Genomic DNA, 20,772 nt, shown 5'->3' on the forward strand with positions numbered 1-20,772 from the left:
GGCAGCAGCTGCGGCGGGGTGGTGGGCCCCCCACTGAGATGAGCCGGGAGCAGGTTTGTGCTTGGTTTTGGCGAGACGGCACCGGCATTTCTTGTGCGCCTCCCAGAGGGCATGGGTTGGGGTGGCTTTGGGTAGACAGGCCTCAGAGCCGGGCTGGCCCCAAGCCTGTGTCTGTGGGCCCCAGAGCGGCCTTCTGTGCCGGGTGTGTGTGGCAGGGCCCCTCTGGCCATCCACGCCGGCAGCCCTGGAGGCCGGCCTGTCCAGGGAGGCCCGGAGAGGCTCCTGGGATGGGGAGGGTCCCAGTGTGTCCTAGTGTGTCTGCAGGAGGCTCTGTCCTCTGGCGCGGGCTGAAGACACAAGGAACAGGGACAAGGACAAGGGCAGCGGCCTCCATGGGGCATGTCCCTGAGTGGGGGAGGGGAGAGCAGGGGAGAGGCGGGGAGGGGCGCGCGGCTGGCGGTGGACTAGACTCCCTCTGCGCAGGGGCGGGACGGAGAAGGACGGTGCTGGCCGTGCCGCCGAGGGCTGAGCAAACCCCCCTCCAGGGCGGTGGGGGCGGAGGGGACGCCGCGGGCTGTGGGGCAGCGAGGCTGAGGACGGCTTGTGCCGGCCGAGGTCCCTGGTCCCCCCGCCGGCAGAGGGGGCGAGGCCTTGGTGTCCTTTCAGACGACTTCCGGCGCACGGTGGCCTCCAGCATCCTCAAGTGGGTGGTCAGCCACCAGAGCCACAGCGGAGGCCAGCCCGGCGGCAGGGGGGCGGCCTGCGACCCCGGCCCCAGCGACCAGAAAGGTGTGTGGGTGGCGCGGCCACACGGTGCGGGAGGGCTGGTCCGGGAGGGGCCGTGGGCCGCGGGTCCGGGCAGACCCGTCCCCTCGCGGAAGAGGGTGACCGGGACGGGCTTTCCCGCGTGGTGCAGGGCCGCCGTGCCAGCCGGCCCACGAAACCCAAGTAAGTATCGTGCTGTTCCCTTTCCGAGAATCCGGGGTTCCCACATCGGCTGGCGCTGAGGGTCACCCTCCTGCCCTCCTGTAGGGCGTCGTGGGGCTTCGGACGAACGTGTAATGGTTGTCACCACACAGCGTCTTCGCAGCCCTCAGCCCACTCGTGTCCCCCCGTCCCTGCTGCCCCCGTCACGCTGTCCTGTAGTCCCGCGATCAGGGCTCCGTCCGTGGTGAGCCTGTGCTCCGGACTGTGGCGCCCACCGGCGCTTCTCCGTCCTCCCGCCCTTCGGCGGGCCAGGCTGGCGGACGGCGGGGCGGGCCAGGCTCCGGGTGCTGCTGCCCGGGCGCGGCCTTGCTGAGAGCAGAGTGGCCCCCAGCGGCCAGGATGCTCACCTTCCCTTCTTGCCAGAAGGGGGGGCCCTGCTCCCACATTCACAGTGAGAACCAGGTCACGGTCCTGGAGGGAAGCCGGACAAGGCACCCCCCCCACCGCCCCAGCCGAGCCCGGGGTTTCTGACGCGGACTCGTGCACACCGAGCCTTCAGCCCGTCCTCAGCGGCTGCTTGGGCTTCCTCGCCTGGCGCTGGCGTCCGGGGAGCTTTCGGCTTCGGGGTTGTCTTGCCCGGAGTGGCGATGCTCCGGGCCTGCTGATTTCTGGCGACCGGGCGACAGTTGGCCACGTGACCTCGGCTCTCCGATGGAGCCAAGAAGAGTTGCTGACTCTTTGGTTTTACTCTGTACTTGTTAGGACGCGTTGGCACCACCCAGCCTCTGTGCCTGACCAGAAAGCAGAAGAGCAGATTTTCACGTTCAAATGCCCGTTTTTATGTTCCGGGAGTTTCTCCTGAACAGGTTAAAGACACACTCTGTGATGTCTGTGGCAACCATGCGACCTGCAGCCCTTTCTCCGGGGTCCCTAACGGCTGGCGTCCGGGGTCCGCGATGTCTCGGCACCCGCCCCCTGCCCCCAGCCCCACGCCTGTGTGTGGAGTTGGTTCTGTGCACCTTCCAAGCCCCCTCGCTCCTCCGGGCTCCCAGCCAGGAACCACCCAGACAGTTGCTGGTTGTCAGCTCGTTCTCCTTTGGGGACCAGGGGGCCGGCTGCCTGGGGTGGGAGCTGGGCTCCTGGAGGCTCGCTGTCACTCGGACGGGAGGACTCCTGAGACCCTCGGGTCCAGCTCAACTCCGGGGTCCCGGGAGCACGAGATGCTGTGTAAGAGTTTGGGTGCAGGCAGCCGCCAGGTGCGCCCCGGCTTGCAGGAGTCAGGCAGGACGGCCCCCACGTTCTTACTGAACATGCAGTGTGCGCTCAGAAAAGTAGAAGTTTCGCCGCAAGTGGTCGCGCTTCATGGCCAGCCGTGGCCCGAGTCTGGTTGGAGGGTGTGTGCGGAGGGGAGGCGCGCCTCGCCCGGGCTGGGTGCCCGGAGGAGGCAGGGGTTCCCACTCCAGACCCTGTGCTTGGGTTTCAGCTTCCCAGAGCGCGGGCTGCAGGCTCACAGGCCTCTCGGGACAGCTCGTGGACACTGCGTGCAAGGTGTGCCAGGCCTACCTGGGGCAGCTGGAGCACCGGGACATCGATGTCCCCGAGGACGCCGGCACCAGCCTCACGGAGGAGGAGTGGAAGGACCTGACTGAGCAGTACTACTCGCTCATCCAGTAAGACGCGCCTGCGCAGAGCCCTCCGGCCGCGCCCGGTGCCTGGTGCTCGGCGGCACGAGTCGGCATGCACCGGGCCGGCTCACCTGAACCGGGGCCCTGGGGACAGCATTAGGAGCTGTGCCACCTCTGGGACACCTGAAGCACCGTCTGGGTGTTGGGGTACCCAGACCACCTGTCCCAGCAGGTCCCTGTTGGCTCATAAAAGGACGAACCCCTCAGGGGCACCTTTGGGTAGCAGCGCCTTGAGCACTTTCCGCCCTGTTCATGCCTTTTACCTCCTTGAGCCCCGCAGGTGGGCCCTGGGCAGTCAGGACCCACAGAAGGCCCAGCCCGCCCGGCCCTCCGCACTCTCCAGGGCCATCAGTGCCTCTTGCTCCCTGGGAATCCAAAGGCTGAGCCTGGCTTTCCCCCGTCTCTGGGCCGGGTCCTTCGCAGGCTACAGACCCAGCACCCCCTTTCCCCTTTTTCCGAAGTCTGACTTCATTGTGCCTACATGTGGTTTTCTTTGTTATGTCCTCTCCCTAGAGATTTTGGGGACTTCTAATCTGGTGGGTTGGAATCGTTCATCATTTCAGTTTTGAAAAGTTCTCAGCCATTATCTTCAAATATCGCTTCTGCCTTGCCCTCTTCCCCCCGTCCCGGGATGCCAGCCGGCCACGTGACCGCGTCTCACCGTCGCTTTGCTCTGTCCTGGTTCCTCATCCTTTTTTCCTCTCTGAGGTTGAGTTTGTATATTTTCTATCAACCCGTCTTAAGACTGACCGGCCTCGTCCTCTACTGTCTCGGGCTGGCTGCGAGCTGCCGGTTCCGACCCCAGCACTGGGACGCCCTTCTCGTGGCCTTTGTCTTTACCCTTTACTCGGTCGGGATTTTCAGCCTCTTCTCAGTCTCCATAATTGTCGTGTGCTGCCCCTTGTCTAAGAAGGGAGCAGGGACAGAAGTCAGGCTGCTCCCCGAGACGGGGCACTCACCGTTTCCTCCGCAGCAGGCGTAGCGTCGAGCTGATGCCCCCGGCCAGCAAGCAGGGAGCAGGGGCAGCTGCACCGCACTCTGGTGCCGAGTGTCTGGGGGTGGGGACTGGAGGAGTTCGCTGCCGACCCTGTCCCTGGGAGAAGCTTCTTCCCAAGTGCCACAGGGATGGGAGGGCTCACCGTCTTTGCAGCCCAGACAAAGCATCCTCGTGCCCTGGGGGAGACGGGCTGTGCTGTTTGTGTTTTGAGCATCATGAGACTGAGACTCGGGTCTTTCCCGCCGGCTGACGGGTCACGTGGCTTCTCAGTCCTCCAGAAAGCCCTTCTGCTTGGGCCAGGCCTGTGTCCCCACTGCCGCCCTGACTTGGCCAACACCCTTGGAGGATAAAATGGCCAAGAGACTCGGCTCACCCAAGAGAGGTTTTCTGGGCCGTGATGTAGCTGACCTGGTCCACTTGGTTTGGAGAAACGTGCGTTTCCCGGTTTGTCTGTTTCTTCCCACTGCGTGCCGGCCGGGGCCACTACTTACGACCTAAATACGGACGCGTCCTCACCGTTACTAGTCACTGCATTTTATCCTGCAACTGCGCTTCGCTTCTGTTTCCCGTTCCCTCAGCGGCTCCGGGCCGCGGTCGGGACTCACGGCTGCTCGTCTTCAGCCAGACCCTCCCTCGCTCCCAGACGGCATCACACACCGCAGCAGATCTCTCGTTTGTCAGCTCTGGTCGTTTGCTTCACCTCTCTCTCTCTCTTTTCCATTTCCCAGAAGATTTCATTTATGTATTTCTTGGGAGAACGTGCAAGTAGGGGGAGGGGCAGAGGGCGAGAGAGAAAGCATCCCAAGCAGACTTGGCGCTGAGCCCGGAGCCCAACGCGGGGCCCCGTCCCACAACCCGGAGATCAGAGCCTGAGCCGAAATCGAGATCAGACGCTTGCCAGCGGAGCCACCCAGACAGCCCTGTTTTCGTTTTTATTGTCGTAAAATAAACGCAACAAAATTTGCCCTCCGAACCATTTTAAAATATTCACGTAAGTGTCTCGGTCGTGTACCACCAGCACCACCGTCCATTTTCCTGGCTCTTTTCATCCTGCAAAGCTGGAGTCTGTCCCCACGGAACACCGACTCCCCTTGTGCTCTCCAGCTCCTGGCCGCCAGCGTCCACTCCCTGACTCCGTGAGTTTGACTCCTCCAGGTGCCTCGTAGAAGTGGAATCATAATTTGGCTTATTTCACTTATAATTTCCTCAAGTTTTGTCCATGTTGTAGCAGGTATCTGAGTTCCCTTCCTTTTAAAGGAAAAATACTACTTTGTTGTACGGATATAGTACATTGCGCTTATTTGTTCATTTGCCGGCGGGCATCTGGCTTGCTCGCACGTTTCAGCTCTTGTGACGCTGCCAGGAGCACGGCCTCTTGGAGATTCTGCTTTCAGTGAGAAAATCCCGTTTCTGGTAATATGGCAATACTAGTCTCGATACTTCGAGGAACTACCATATTCTTTTCCACAACAGCTGCAGCACTTTACGTGCCCATTTCTCTGCATCTTCATCAACATTGGTTATTTCCTGTGCTTTTCGAAAATAATGTTTTAATGGATGTGAGGCCGTATCTCACTACAGGTTTTCATTTTCCTGATGCTCAGTGGTGTTGATCGTCTTTCCACGTGCTTATCGGCCATCTGGTTTCTCCTTCGGAGAAGTGTCTGTTCAAGTCTTTGGCCCATTTTTGTTTTTGTTTTTGTTTTTAAAGATTTTATTTATTTATTTGACAGACAGAGATCACAAGTAGGCAGAGAGGCAGGCAGAGAGAGAGGAGGAAGCAGGCTCCCTGCTGAGCAGAGAGAGAGCCCCATGCGGGGCTGGATCCCAGGACCCCAGGATCATGACCCAAGCTGAAGGCAGAGGCCTTAACCCACTGAGCCACCCAGGTGCCCCTTTGGCCCATTTTTGAATCGAGTCGTCTAGTTGCTGGGTTTTAGGGGCTCCCTGCGTGTTCTGGACATCAGCCGCCTGTCAGATCCACAGCTTCCAGTCCCTCTAATTTTGGGCATCTCCTTTTTCCTCTGCTGGTTGCATTGTTGGACACACACATTAAACCTTCTCACGAAGTCCAGTCTGTGTGGTTTTTCCTCTTGTTGTCTGTGCTTTGGTGTCATATCCAAGAAATCATCAAGAAATTTGACATCTTGAAGATTTTGCCCTACGTTTTCTTCAAGATTTTTGTAGTTTTGGGCCTTTCTATTTGGGTCTTTGATCCATTTTGAGTTACTGTTTGCACCTGGCTTTAGGAAAGGGTCCAAATTCATTCTTTTGGTTGTGGATATCCAGTTTTCCCAGTACCACACCCAATATCAAGGGACTGTCCCTTCCCTGTCGAATAGTACTGGCAGCTTTGTCAAAAGTCATTTGACTTATGTGGGAGGCTTTGTTTCTGGGATCTCTATTCTGTTTCTTTGGTCTTGCATCTGTCTTCATGCTGGTAACACTCTGTTTTGATTGTTGTAGCTTTGTCGTAAGTATTGAAATCAAGAAGTGTGTGTCCTCCAACTTTAATCTTTTTCAAGATTGTTTTGGCTCTTTGGGGTTCCCTGAGAGTCTGTTTGGATTTGAGTGTGGGTGTTTCTATGTCTGTGAAAAACATCATTGGGATTTTGAATAGGGATTGTATTGAATTTGTAGGTAATTTTGCGTACTATTACCATCTTAAGCAATATTAAATCTTTTAGTCCACAAACATGGATGTGTTCCCATTTATTTGTGTCTTTTGTAATTTCTTTCAGCAATTTTTGTAGTTTTGTTGTACCTTTCCCCTCCTTGGTTAATTCCTAAGTATTTTACTATTTCTGGTGTGATTGTGAGTGGAATTGCTTTCACAATTCCCTTCTCAGAATGCTCCTTGCTAGTGTACAGAGATGCAGTTTATTTTTGTTTGTTGACTTTGTATCTCGCTACTTCGTATGCCGCTTACTAGAGGAAACACGGTTTTTGGTGGAATCTTTAGGGTTTTCTCAGATACATTCATACACTCTGCAGACAGATTTCACTTCTCCTTTCCAGTCTGCCATTTATTTCTTTTCCTTGTCTGATTGCTCCCGCTAGCACTTCTCTTACACTGCTGGATGTTGCGAGTAGCCTTTCTCGCCTTATTCTTTGTTTTTGTTTTTGTTTTTTCTTGAGTCGTCTCCACATCCTATGTGTAGCCCAGCACAGGACTGGAGATCAAGACCTGTGCTGAGATCAAGAGTCTGATGCTTTACTGACTGAGCCAGCCTGGTGCGCCTCGTCTGATTCTTAATCTTAAAGGAAAACTTCTGGTCTTTTGCCATTGAGTATGGTAATTGCTGTAGGTTTTCATATGTGGCCTTTATTGTGTTGAGGTAGTTTCCTTTCATTCCTAATTTTTTGAGTGTTTTTATCAGGAAAGGGTATCAAATTTTGTCAAGTGCCTTTTCTGCATCAATTGAGATGGTCGTGTGGGTTTTTTCCCCTTCATCTGGTATGTGATATATTACAGTAATTGGTTTTCAGATGTCGAACCATCCTTGAGCTCCTGGAATAAATCCCACTGGTCAGGGAGCACCATCCCTTGACATACTGCTGAGTCTGGTTTGCTAACATTTGTTGAGGATGTTTGCATCAATGTTCACAAGGGATGTTGGTGTGTAGTTTTCTTTTCTTGCAGTGTCTTTGTTTGGCTTTGGTATCGGGGTGATCTGGGCCTCATAGAACAAGTTAGGAAATGTTTCCTCCTCTTCCCTTAGTTTGAGAAGGACGGGTATGGTTCTTCTCAAATCGTTTGATAGAATTCCCCATGAAAGCTCTCAGGTCCTAGGCTTTTATTTTTGGGAGATTTTTGATTCCTGATTCAATCCCTTTTCTGTTTCTTCACAATTTAATCTTGGTAGGTTTAGTGTTTCTTGGAAATTTGTCTGTTTCATCTAGTTTATTCATTGGTGTACATCTGTTCATAGTACTCTCATAATCTTTTTTTATTTTGTAGAATCAGTAATAATGCCCCCAATATCATTTTTTATTTTGGTAACTTGAGTACTCTCTCTCTCCTAAGTCCATTGAGCTAAAGGTTTGTCAATTTTGTTGATATTTTCAAAGAACCAACTTTTAGTTTAATTAATTTTCTCTATTTTGATTAATTCTGCTTTAATCTTTATTGATTACTTCATTATACTAACTTTGGGTCTAGTTTATCCTTTTTTTTTTAAGGTTTTATTTATTTATTTGACAGAGAGAGACAGCAAGAGAGGGAACACAAGCAGGGGGAGTGGGAGAGGGAGAAGCAGTCTTCCTGACAGGCAGGGAGCCTCATGTGGGACTTGATCCCAGGACCCTGAGAACATGACCGGAGCCGAAGGCAGAGGCTTAATGACTGAGCCCCCCAGGTGCCCCGGGTCTAGTTTATTCTTTTTCTAGTTTCTTAAGTGGCAAAGTTAGGTTGATTTGAAATTTTTCTTGTTTTCTAAAATAAGCCTTTATAGCTGTAAGTTTCCCCTTTACCACAACTAGCAATCCCATATGTTTTAGTGTGTCATGTCTTCGCTGTCATTTGTCTCCAAGTATTTCCCTTGTGATTCCGCCTTTGATCCATTGGTTATGTAAGAATGCATTGATTTCGAGGGGCGCCTGGGGGGCTCAGTCTGCTGAGCATTGGAGTCTTGATCTCAGGTCAGGCTTTGATCCTCAGGGTCGAGTTCAAGCCCAGCTTGGGGCTCTTACTGGAGAGCCTACTAAAAAAGTTTTTTTTTTTAATGTGTTAACGTCTACAGATTTATTTCTCCACTTGATTAGATCTTTTAACATATATGTCAACAATGTTTTTTAGTTTTCCGTGTTCAAATCTTGCATTTTTGTTAAATGTATTTTTAAAAGATTTTATTTACTTATTTGACACAGAGAGAGAGAGATCGCAAGTAGGCAGGCAGAGAGAGAGGCGGAAGCAGACTCCATGCTGAGCAGAGAGCCTGATGCGGGACTCGATCCCAGGACCCAGGGATCATGACCTGAGCCAAAGGCAGAGGCTTTAACCCACTGAGCCCCCCAGGTGCCCCTGTTAAATGTTTTCTTATGTGTTTTGTTCTTTTTGATAATATTCTGAATTAAATTATTTTCTTAATTTTGTTTAAGGATTTTTTTTTGGCAGAATATAAAGATATAATTGATTTTTAAAAGATTTTCTTTATTTTGGAGAGCGAGCGAGCAGCTGGGAGGGGCAGAGGGAGTGAGAAAGCCAAGCAGACTCCAGAGTGAATGCAGGGCCCAGAACGGGGCTCGATATTCACAGCTCCGAGACCAAGTCGGATGTTTTTTTTTTTTAAAGATTTTTTATTTATTTATTTGGCAGACAGAGATCACAAGCAGGCAGAGAGGCAGGCAAGGAGAGAGGAGGAAGCAGCCTCCCCACCAAGCAGAGAGCCTGACGCAGGGCTCCATCCCAGGACCCTGAGATCATGACCTGAGCCGAAGGCAGAGTCTTAGCCCACTGAGCCACCCAGGCGCCCCAGCTTTAGAATTTTTGTATAGAAACTTTTCCAATTCAGGAAGTTTCTTTTTCTAGCTCACTTAAAAAAAAAGTTAGCATATACAATATTGAATTTCATCAGTGTTTCACATCTATTGAGATGATCTTACAGTTTTTTCTTTATCCTCTAAATGTGACAAAACCTACCAACTGACAATTTTTCAATTTTTCTTACTGTGGCAAAACACATATAACATGAGATTTACCATCGCGCCCGTTTCAAGTGCAGGCCAGCACTACCGGGAACACTTACACGGTGCAACCATCAACCCGTTCCCAGGAAGTTTTCCTCATCCCAAACTGAGACTGTCCCCATTAAACACTCACTCCCCACCCCTCCCCCAGGCGATGGTCCCCCATCTACCTCCCGTCTCTGTGGTCTCTGACCGCTCTAAACGCCTCATGTACGTGAAATCAAGCAGCTTTGTATTTTTCGCTCATACATACTGTCCGCAAGCTTCATCCGTGTTAGAGCAGGCACCAGAACCCCCTGTATAAGGGCGGCTGAGCCCCCACCTTTGGCTCAGGGGCCCCACATCGGGCTCTCTGCTCAGCAGGGAGCCTGCTTCCTCCTCTCTCTCTGCCGGCCTCTCCGCCTACTTGCGATCTCTGTCAAATAAATAAATAGTCTTTAAAAAAATTCTAAAGCTAACATATTTCTTAATAGTATGTACTGAAAGTGTTCTCCTTGAAATCAGAATGAGACAAGAATGCCCACTCTCATGACTGCTATTCAGCGTGGACTGAAAAGCCCGTTCAGTTTAATAGCACAGAAAAAAAGAAACAAAAGGCATAAAATCAGAAAGAAGCAAAACTATTCACTGATGACCTGATCATGCATATGGAAAATTTTACCAATCTTACAGAAAGTTACATGAGTTTAGTGAAGTCAGCAGGTCATTATACAAAACTGCGCTGTGTTCCTATATACTAACAACAATCGTAGAATGGAATTCTCATGCAATCTGTAATAAAATCAAATAACAACAAATACTCAGAAAACAGAATAATATAAGTTGGAGACCCTAAACAGAACATTATAAAATTAAATAGAAATTAATGACCTAAGAAGTATGCGTGTCTAATAAAACCATGTTCATAAATTAGAAAACTCAGTGATACAGAGGTTTTTTCCTTCCGGACTAACGTATCGATTGAGTGAAACCCAGTCGGGGTCTCTGCAGGGATTGTCCTCCCGGGTGTGAGTGGGAGAAATGGGAAAACAGATTCTGAAATTTACTTGGAAATACAAATGATTTAAGAAAAGCCAGAAAACCTTGAACAAGAAAAACAAAATCAGAGAACTCCTACCCCATTTCAAGACTTACTACAAATGCACCTAATCCAGACAGGGCAGCCCTGGGCCACCGGGCACTACCTGACAGCGCCCCGGGACAGCGTCTAGAGACGGAACCTCCCGCGTGTGGTCACTTACGCCCAACCCCTAGGAAGGGTTACTCCTTGTCCTAAACGATACTTGAGCAGTCAGCATCCTTATGAACCAAAAAGGTGTGTCTTGAATCCTGTCTCCTAAATACACAAAGATTAATTCAAGATGTATCACGTGACAAGGGAACGCCACAGAAAAGGAGAACACTGGAGTGTGTCTTCCGACCACAAGGAGGGCAAAGATTTCCTGACCAGCTCACGGAGAGCGCTGAGCCCAACGGCCGGCTGATGCAGCGTTACCGCTCACGGACAAACACGGCAGAGAGCCGAGAGACAGGCCCGGAGCGGGGGGACGTGGGCCCCAGAGCGGGGGGATGCATTTGCCCTGTGTGCGCCCCCGCGCGGTCTCGCGACCTCTCAGGGCTCTCTGGATCTTGCTTTGCAGCGGTGACGCCTTCATCTCCAGCTCGAGAAACCACTTCTCGCAGTGCCAGGCTCTGCTGAGCAAAATCACGTCCGTGAACCCGCAGACGGAGATCGACGGGCTTCGCAACATTTGGATCATAAAGCCGGCGGCCAAGTCCCGAGGCCGAGGTGAGTCAGGCCGGGCGCGGCGTGCTTAGCGGCCACCAGTGGCCCCGGAGCGTGGCGGGCGCACCCAGGCGCAGGTGCATGGCTCGGGGCTCCAAGCAGGGCCGAGGTGGCCAACGAGCCGGGATGTCGTTCCCAAGTTAAACTGGGCTGTTCTGTTCTTTCCATATTACCTCGTCCGGGCTTGGTGGCAGGCCGGCCCTCGCTGCTGAGACGGACGGAGGACTCCGTCTCAGGCAACAGCGGGGTTCCCGCTCCTCACTCACCCGTGGGCACCGGCTCTCCCGGAGGCCCCTCCCTGAGGCCCGCACCTGCTGTCTGTGGTCTCCGTCCGGTGGGCTCAGGGGCCGCTCCTCGTCCTGGTGTCCCCTGTACTCCCAACGGCGGATACTGTGTGTTCTTCCTAAAACAGGGCTTTCAAGGTTAGAGAATCTTATTTCTGGTTTCCAAAGAACCAACCTAAGGCTGCATTTTTCCAGTTTCCTGTGAGGGGTGTTTTCCCCGTCGGCTCTGACTTTAATGCCTATTGATTTCCAGTCTTTCTTGTCCAACCGTAACAGCCTTGGGTCCGGGCCGTCCCCGCTGGAGAGGCCCTCCTGGCCAGGCCGGCTCGTTTGTGTCGTGTGATGTTTTCACTTCCCTGAGTATCTAAATAGATTTTCAACTTGGGGGGGTATTTTATTTTCTCCTTGAGTTATTTGAAGAGTTTTTTGTTGTTTTAATTCCTAAGTGGTTCATTTTTACGTGATTTTAAAAAGTCTTTATTACTTTTTGATGCTGCGTCCGTCCTGAAACACTCTTTCCCAGCCTGGCGCCCGCTGCGCTCTGCGCACCCGCCCTCCGGGGTCGGGCCCCGCCCTCCACCGGCTCTGTCCGGAGCCTGCTTCTCTCGACGGAGGCATCCGTCTGCCCGTGGCTCCGTCCTCCTGTCCGTCAGGCCCGACCTTGCTCCCGCGGCAGACACCGCGTGCCCAGGGATGCTCCACAGACACCGCAGCTCCCGCGGCGCACACCCGAACGCAGGGCTCCTGGCTGGGCGCCGGCTGTGGCTGTGGCTGGGCGCCGGCTGGGCGCCTTCCTGCTCTGAGCCCGGGGGACTGCCGAGGTTTGCTGCTCTGCTGAGTCTCTCGTTTCCGGGCGGCAGGTCTCCGCTCACAGCTGAAGAGACGAGATTGACGCCTCTGTGGGGAGAGCTCCCCCCTCACGTGTGGCTACACAGGCCCCCCCCACCTTGTGATGTCATTCCCTCCAGGCTTCAGGGTTGTCATGGCAGCGAAAGAGAGGGCTGCAGGGTCTGGTGGTGACCCAAAAGATGAGAGGGAGGCCTGTCCCCTCTGCCTGATGTCACTGGTCACCAGGGTTTGGGGACGAGGAACCGTGTGGCGGAGGAGGACCAGAACGGGTGCACCGATGTGTAGTCGTGTTGTCTGTCCGGGCACCAGACTCCGGGCCCTGGATGCCTGCCCCCCGGCTGCTGGCTCCCTGAGGCCCACAGAGCTTCCCTGTCCCTGTTCACCCCACACCGGGGCTGGGGCTCAGCCCTCCCTCGCTGGCCGCCCTTGAAACCTGCCTCGGTCCCCATCCCTGCCCCTCTCCGTTCTGTGTCTTCTCCCGAGTCCTGGCGGCAGGCCCCCCGGTGGGAGAGCCTGGGGGTCGGCACCGGTTGTGGCCTCCCCCCGGAGGGCCAAGCCTTCCCTGCCGGGCCTCCCGGTCCCGGATCAAAGCTGCGCGGGGTCCCGGGGCCGACGCTGGACGCCGCACTGCGCCCTGGGCTGAGCGCCGACCTCTTGCAGACATCGTGTGCATGAGCCGCGTGGAGGAAATCCTGGAGCTGGCGGCGGCCGACCACCTCTCTGCCAAGGACAACAAGTGGGTGGTGCAGAAGTACATTGAGACCCCGCTGCTCATCTACGGCACCAAGTTCGACATCAGGCAGTGGTTCCTGGTCACCGACTGGAACCCGCTGACCATCTGGTTCTACAAGGAGAGCTACCTGCGCTTTTCCACACAGCGCTTCTCCCTGGAGAGCCTGGACAGGTCGGTGGGAGCCCCAGCTGGACGCCACCGGGCGTGAGGGGACACAGTGGGTTCCCACCACACCTGTGGGACGGGGTGGGTGCCGGGCCGTGCCTGCTGACCCCCGCCACCCCCGGACACGCAGATGAGGAAGCAGGCTCAGGGAGGTTACGTGGCGTCCATCCTCGAGGGCCAGGCCCAGGCCTGGTGTTCTTCAAAGCCCTGTTCTGCACCCCATCACGTGTGTATCGTCTCCAGGACGTCCTGAAAGCTCCGTGTGCCGTGTGCCCACGAGGTGCCAGGCAGGGCCCAGGGATGACTCATCTAAGTGGCAGGTTCAGAGGCCCCCCGTGGTGGGGGCCCCCCTCTGCTGGAGGGGCTAAGTGGCCGGCTGTGCGCACAAGCTGACCCGCAGCTGCCCAAGCTTGGCGGTGCCCTCGGCTGGACGCATGGTCCTGCTCTCTCTGGGGCAGCTTTGGGGGCACATCTGCTTTGCCAGCCCTCAAACTCTTTGTGACGTTCTTTGTGAGCCCCAGAAGTCCTGAGGTCGGGGTTCCTGCAGGTGGCTGGGGAGGAAAGAATGTTCAGGCCCTGAGCAGGCGGCCTATGGGACATGACAGCGGCTTGAGGGGCCTCTGAGGACCCCAGCGGTGCCAGGCAGGACAAGACGTGGGGAGCACCTGAGGCAGAAAAGGCCACACCCAGATCCCAAGGCCCCTGGAGCCAGGGTACTGGGGAGAGTGCCCCATGGAGGTGCTGGGCAGAGGCTCAGATGTCCAGGAAGGGGTATCAGGGTGGGGGAACCCATGCCTCGCCGGGCTCTCCAGGTGGCAGGACATACGTGTGGCGGGGACAGTGAGGTCACTTGGCAAAGCCTCGGGAGGGAGGCAGAGAATCCCCCTTGCCTGTCCAAACCAGGGGCTCCCCCCTCCTGCCTGTGACCCCCCCCCACAACCGCGTGAGTCTGAGGGCCTTGGTGTCTTGACCAGGAACATTGCAGGGGGGGTCCTGCGGAGAGGACACACTGAGCATGGGGCCTGCTTCCCAGAAAGGTGGGGACGCCTGGGTGACTCCGTTGGTGAAGTGTCTGACTCTTGAGCTCAGCCCAGAACTGACAGGGCTGGGATATGGTCAGCGGGCACCTTGGGCATGTTAACTGTGTCCCCCTGGCTAGTGGCTGTGGCCACACCAAGAGTTGCACCTGCCAAGTGACCCTTGGCTGCTGAGAACAAGTGGCTCTGGCTGGCAGCTCCTCGAGTGAGTTCGTCTCTGCCAGGCCAAAGGGGCCTAGAGGAGGGGGCCTGTCCTTCACGGTGCATAAGGAGCTCCCTCCAGCCCCCCACCGCAGGCCACCAGACACACCAAGCTGTAAGGGCGTGCCTGCCAAACCCCCTGCCCTCTCTGAGCCCCATTTCTCCAGCTGGGACCATAGTCCTCACCCCAGGCAGGCAGGAGAGTCCCTGAAATCGTTCTGATCGGACCCAGTCCAGCTGCCTATGCAGCCGCCAAAGTTAATGGAGGGAGTGCGACGCGGGCTCTGGGACCCACGACCCTAATTCCGCTGCTCTCGCCTCAGAAGGCCCTTCTGTCCTCTGGGAGCTGGACCTCTCCAGGGTCTCAGGGACGCGTCTCACTACCCAGAGCCACAGGGCTCACTTGCGGTTGTTTCAGAACAGGTTTGGAGCAAGGCAAGAGTGCAAATTAATTAATTCGTTTCACAACGACTCTCGCGCACGCTGTCTCTCCAGACCAGCTCTTCAAGAGCCACGTCTCTATTGCCGGGTGCAGACAGGGAAACTGAGGCTCTGGGAGGCGCTCCTTCCGGAGGACCCGAGCTATCAGAGCCCCTCTTGCAGCCACCCTGCGGCGGGGTCTCGAGAGCAGAGTCTCTGGGGGCGCGGTTAGCTGTGACTGGGGGTTCCGTGGGGGCGAGGGTCCGCAGGGGTGGGGTCTCGGGGCATGCGCGTAGGCCGGGGCATAAGGGTTCTGGAGATTGGGTCTCGCGGTCCGGGGCCACCGTCCGGGAGCAGGGGCGCGGGTCCCCCGCGTGGAGACGGGGTCCCGGGAGCAGGGCGCGGAGGTCCGGGGCCGGGCGCGGGGCCAGAGCCCCGGGAGGCGCAGGCCTGACCGCGCTGGCCCCCGCAGCGCTATCCACCTGTGCAACAACTCCATCCAGAGGCACCTCAGCAACGACAAGGACCGCAGCCCGCTGCTGCCCCAGCACAACATGTGGACCAGCACCCGCTTCCGGGAGTACCTGCAGAAGCGCGGCCGCGGCGCCGCGTGGGCGGGCGTCATCTACCCCGCCATGAAGCGCGCCGTCGCCAACACCATGCGCGCGGCCCAGGACCGCGTGGAGCCGCGCAAGAACAGCTTCGAGCTGTACGGGGCCGACTTCGTCCTGGGCCGCGACTTCCGGCCGTGGCTCATCGAGATCAACTCCAGCCCCACCATGCACGCGTCCACGCCCGTCACGGCGCAGCTGTGCGCGCAGGTGCAGGAGGACACCATCAAGGTGGTGCTGGACCGCAGGGCGGACCGCGGCTGCGACATCGGCAACTTCGAGCTGCTGTGGAGACAGGTGCGGGGGCGGGGGCGGGCCGGGCGGGGGCGGGGGGCGCGGTGCTGGGGCGGGGGCGGGCGGGGGGCGCCTGCTCCCGCCCGTGGGGGCTGTGGCTGCTCAGGCAGAGAGAACCGCCAGTGGCTCTGGTCCCCCCGGACTCACCCCCCACTCCCCCGGCCCAGCCGCCTTCACCACTCTGCTCCGCTCCCCGCCCTCCCCCGCCACCCCCGGCTCTGTGGCCACCAGGTGGGGAGGCCCCCCTGCCTGGACTGCGGCTGGGAGGTCCGTGGCCTCCAGAATCCAGGGTGATCCTTTCCAGACCGGCTGTGTCCTCCCTCCTCCCGCCGGGGAAAACGGGGTGTCCTCCTTCAGGGGTCCGGCGCCTGGTCCCTACGGGGAGCCTTCCTGTGGGCCAGGCGGCAGGGCTGGGCGGTCACTTCGCTGGGGACTCTGGCTCCATGTAGTATCGTGTGCCCGGGCCTCTCTGGGGGCCGCAGCTGGGGACGGCCCAGCCGCAGGGAAGCGAGGCCCAGGCTTCTCGCCAGGCCTCCGCTGGCCGCGCAGACACAGGAGGGGCCCCGGGCTCTGGGCGACTGGCCAGCGCGCCCTCCTGTGCCTAGCCTGCCGTGGAGCTGCCCCCCTTCCACGGCTCCGACCTCTGCGTGGAGGGCGTCGGCGTGAGGAGAGCCAGGAAGCAGATGCCGCCCATCTCCAGCGTGAATGCTCCGTCTTCGCTCCTGGACGGTCAGCCCCCGAGAGTGCGGTGCCCTGCGGCCGCGACCAACCCGCCTCTGGGAGCCCCCGCCGCGCCGCAGCCAGACCCGGGGCTGAAGGAGGCGCAGGCCGGGCCCGCGCCCCCCTGGAGGGCCGCCCGGAGCCGCAAAGCGCGGTCCGCCACGGCCCCGTCGGTCGGGAGGGTCGCGTTCCCCACGTGTCACTTCCGGCACGCGGACAGCGGGGCCCCGAAAACTGGTGCGACCGACGCCGAGTCCGACAGACCGTCGGATCCAAAGATACCGAAGGAGCCCGCGCTGCCGTCCGCGCTGCCCAGCGGGAAGACGGCGGAGGGCGCCCTGCTCCAGCCGCCCAAACCGCCAGGTACCCGCGCGGCCCGCCCGCCAGGCAGGGAGCGGGTCCCCATGTGGGCCTCGGCCTGAGCTCAGAGCGGGCACAGCTCAGAGTTGGGGGCATCCCAGCTCCATCCTGGGACTGGCCAGGCTGTCGGGACGGGGGGGCTCTTGCGGCAGTGGTAGGGACCCCTCACGGGTCGGGGCGGGTGACGGCCTGTCTTGCTCCTCGCGTGACCTAGTGCTCATGGGGGATCGAACGGTGCCGGGTGCCGAGGACAGGCGCCAGCGACCCCTGGGCTTTTGCCTTCAGTTGTCTGAAGTTCCTGAAGGAGCTGACCATGCGCGGCTGGGAGCCTGTCCTGGGCCTGGGCTCAGAGCACAGGTGGACAGGTGTGGGGGGGCTCCGAGGCTCTGGGGGTGACCCTGCCATATCTGAACCTCAGTGCGCCTCTAGCAATGTCTGGCACCCAGCGGTGGCACCGAGAGTCTGTGTGATGAAAAGACACAAGCCAGGCCACCCCCAAAGCCCCCGCTGGGTCTGCCCCAGGACATTTGCTTCCTCAAACACAGTGTTCCCTCCACCTGCCTGGGTCTCGGTCTCTTTCTCTCTCCTGCGCCCTTCCTCCCTCCTTCCCTCCTTCCCTCCTCACCTCCCTCCCTGGCACCAACCTCTTTGTCCCCCCACACTCCCATCTGTCCGCAGCCTGTCCGTCTGTCTCTCCTAGAGCGTAGTTCCCTAACGCCATGCTCACCGAGCCCCTGGGTCTGTTCATGACACGTGGCCGGGGTCAGTGAGTGTTTGTCGGGTGAAGCCGCACAGACTGCCTCCCGAGTCGTGCCCTCTGGGCTCGGGCTCCGGGAGACGTGCCTTCAGAGCTGGCGGTGCCCTCGGAGGACATCCCTGTCCGCCTTCTCTCCTCGCCTTGTGTCTGCTCTGCCGCGGGGACTGGCCAGCCCCACCGCTCAGCAGCTTGCCTCTGCAGGGACGATTTCCAGGGTGTTTTTGCTGCTAGGAAAACACCATGTACTTTTCATGACACGCTGCGTGGTTCTCGACGGGCATCTTCCTAGGAGTGAAGCGTTGATCGGGGCTCAGGGGTCGTCACAGAGCCGTGCCGATGGGGGTGGGGCTGGAGGACGGAAATGTCTTCCTTCAAATTCTGGAGCCCGAAGTCTGGAATCATGGTTTGGCGGTGCCACGCTCTCCAAGGCTGTGGGGAGGAGTCCCTCCTTATCTTTTCCAGCTTCCGGTGGCCACTGGCCATCCCTGCTGTCCCTTGGCTTATACAGTGCCACCCCAGGCTCTGCCCTGTCTTCACACGGTGCTCCTTCTTTGCGCCTCTGCGTCCAAATTCGGTCTCAGAAGGATACCACTGCGAGGTTGGGGCCTGCCCTCCTCCCTCCAGTGTGACAGCTTAACTCGATGCCACCTGCAATGACTTTTTCTAAATCATGTCACATTCACAGATTGCACGTGGACATGATCTTGTGGGGTGGGGCTCTCGGACCTGGTCCGCTGAGCCGTGTAAGCGTGGCTAATGGGGGTGCCCTCGGACTGCATTCTCCCCGACGGCCATCGCTCCCGCTGTGGCCGGCACTGGGCGTTGAGAGACATCCTAAGGCTTGCCTCCGGAGACAGCACTATGGGGCTCCTTTGCCTTTCTCTGTTGACCAATAAAATGGCCTATTTTCAGACACGTGGTGGCCATTTTCTTTTCCTAAACAGTGCCCGCTCGAACCTTTTGTCCATTTGTCCTCAGACTCACAGGTCTGTCGCTTTTGGATTTGTGGGAGCGACGTCAACTCTGGATTCTCCTTTTCCAATTGACTCTCTTACAAATACTGTTCCCCAGCGAGTGACGTGTCTTTTGTTCCTTTATGGTATCTTTGGATGTAAATCCCCCTTAATTTTAATAAACTTAAGCTGGTCAACCTTTTCCTCTATGGTTAGAGACTTTTATGCCTTATAGCCTTACCCTGAGGTCATGGAAATAATCTCCAGCACCTGCTAGAAGCGCTGCTGCTCCTGCGTTTCAGTCTCTAATGCTTCTGGAGCTAATTTGCCTGTGGTGTGACAGGAGGTCCTATCACAGTGTGACAGGGGTACCCAACTGTGGAAAGCCCCTCCCCCGCCCATTGCGCATACGGTATCTCTGGACTTCCTGGTCCGCTCCGTTGGTCTGTTCCTTGCCCTTGGCCAATGACAAGATGTCTTCGTTACTATAGCTTTGTAGGATATCTTTATGCCGGCTGGGCAGGTCCCATAGTCTTGCTTTTCTTCCTTGGAAACGACTCGGCTGTTCTTGACCCCTTCAAGTTGTAGAACCAGGTTGTCAAGACACATCAAAAAAATTAAAATTAAACAAATTGTTTTTGAAATTAAATTTATGTATCAGTTTAAGGAGAACGGACTTCTTTACATTACTGAGTCTTATCATCTATGAACATGGTATATCTCTCGACTTATTTTTTTTTTATACTAAGTATTTTATTGTATGCTGCTGCCAGAGTATATAAAACAATTACCTTTATGAAATAGAAATTTATGAGAATTCAGAGAGGTAGATGTTAAGGACTGACAAAAGTAAAAGTTTATATAGTATGGCACGTGTTACAGGGATAAGCTTTTGTACAGGCTTCAAATTTAGTTCTCCTTTGAATATTCACTGGTTCATGAAAAGTAGTCTAGAAAACCATCCAAAGATTCATTTTACTACAAAAAGGAACAGACTTTCTGGGATCTGAATGGATTCGTACTTGAAGATACACCAGTTAGCAGGGGGTCGTGTTGAGCATTCTGCAGACAGAATTGTTTCAAATCTGCAGCTGCCTGGGAAACCTTCACGCGGTTGAGCCCGGCTTCCAGCCGGAGCTGTTGAACCACTTTCTTCATAGCGGCAACGCTGGAGGAACCAGACATGGCGCTCTCAGGAGCGGGGCAGATTTTCGTGCATGCGTGGATCTGTCGGTTCGTGGGTCCGCGGGGCCAGACGGTGGGGCAGCGCGGCGGGGGCTCCATTGACTTATTTTTTAGTGTCTTTCAGCAAACTCCTACAGTTTTCTTTGTGATGGTCTTATACTTTTTTAAAAGTTAGATTTAGTCTTATATGTATTCTATTTTTTTCTTCTATGATAAGTAGTATCAAAATGTGTATTTCTTCGACAAATTGTGGCTGGTTGATAGAAATGGAATTGATTTTTGTGGATCGATTTCTTTTTAATCCAGGCATCTGGCTAACATTTCTATCAATTCTATTAATATATTTGAAAATTATTTTGAATTTTTCATATACACAATTATATCATCTGAAGAGTTTTCTTTTTCTTTGCTATCATTGCACGTTTTGTATCTTTTTCTTATTATACTGTACAGAACCTTAATTACTTCATTCATTTTTCTCATTTCACTGGATCTCGGGTGCACATACTCTGGTTAGTCATAATCCTTGGTTCATGGCATAGTTTCTTTGTCCTTACATGGCCCACTTTCAGATAGTTTTAAAAACATAATTAGGGGGGCGTCTGGGTGGCTCAACTGGCTAAACATCTGCTTTCAGGCTCAGGTCATGATCCCAGGGTCCTGGGAAAGAGCCCTACATCGTGCTCCCTGCTCAGCCGGGAGTCTGCTTCTCCCTGGGCCTCTTCCCCTCCCCCTGCTCATGCCTTCTCTCTCTCTCTCTCTCTCTCTCTCTCTCTCTCAAATAAATAAATAAAATCTTTTAGAAAAAACATAATTAGAACCAAACAGTGATCTACATTCACCCATCTCTGGCACCCTTATCCCCCTGTGGAGCTCGATCCCAGGACCCCAGGATCATGACCCAAGCTGAAGGCAGATGCTTAATGACTGAGCCACCCAGGCACCCTGTATTTTCAGTTTTTAAAAACTATCTTTTGATGAAAACTGTGAGTTTTAGTGTGGCCGAAGTTATCAGTATTTTTTTTTTTTTTTTTTTTTTTTTAGTCAGTGCTATTTTTGTCTTAAGTTTTTCCTGGGATGCCTGGGTGGCTCAATTGGTTAAGCGCCTGCTTTAAGTTAA

The 20,772-nt window shown here is 55.6% G+C and overlaps 2 protein-coding genes across 2 annotated transcripts in view; one reads left to right on the forward strand and one right to left on the reverse strand.

Annotated features, from left to right (window-relative positions):
* The window catches only part of TTLL8 (tubulin tyrosine ligase like 8), a 39,590-nt gene that overhangs the window by 15,964 nt on the left and 2,854 nt on the right, over positions 1-20,772 (forward strand). The window contains 6 exon segments of the mRNA XM_046010916.1: positions 667-789; positions 2,411-2,597; positions 10,938-11,086; positions 12,877-13,120; positions 15,245-15,680; positions 16,283-16,760. Of these exon segments, the coding sequence (XP_045866872.1) occupies positions 667-789; positions 2,411-2,597; positions 10,938-11,086; positions 12,877-13,120; positions 15,245-15,680; positions 16,283-16,760 (1,617 nt within the window).
* LOC123946882 (guanine nucleotide-binding protein G(I)/G(S)/G(O) subunit gamma-5-like) lies at positions 19,252-19,738 on the reverse strand. Its single transcript, XM_046012733.1, has one exon. It carries the CDS (start codon positions 19,650-19,652, stop codon positions 19,446-19,448), a length of 207 nt encoding a protein of 68 aa, XP_045868689.1. The 5' UTR covers positions 19,653-19,738; the 3' UTR covers positions 19,252-19,445.

The sequence above is a fragment of the Meles meles genome, chromosome 7 (assembly GCF_922984935.1).
Source record: "Meles meles chromosome 7, mMelMel3.1 paternal haplotype, whole genome shotgun sequence".
Taxonomy (NCBI): Eukaryota; Metazoa; Chordata; class Mammalia; order Carnivora; family Mustelidae; genus Meles; species Meles meles.

Excerpts from the sequence above, each read along its gene's own strand:
- LOC123946882 (XM_046012733.1), bottom strand. The coding sequence starts at position 19,652 with ATGTCTGGTTCCTCCAGCGTTGCCGCTATGAAGAAAGTGGTTCAACAG.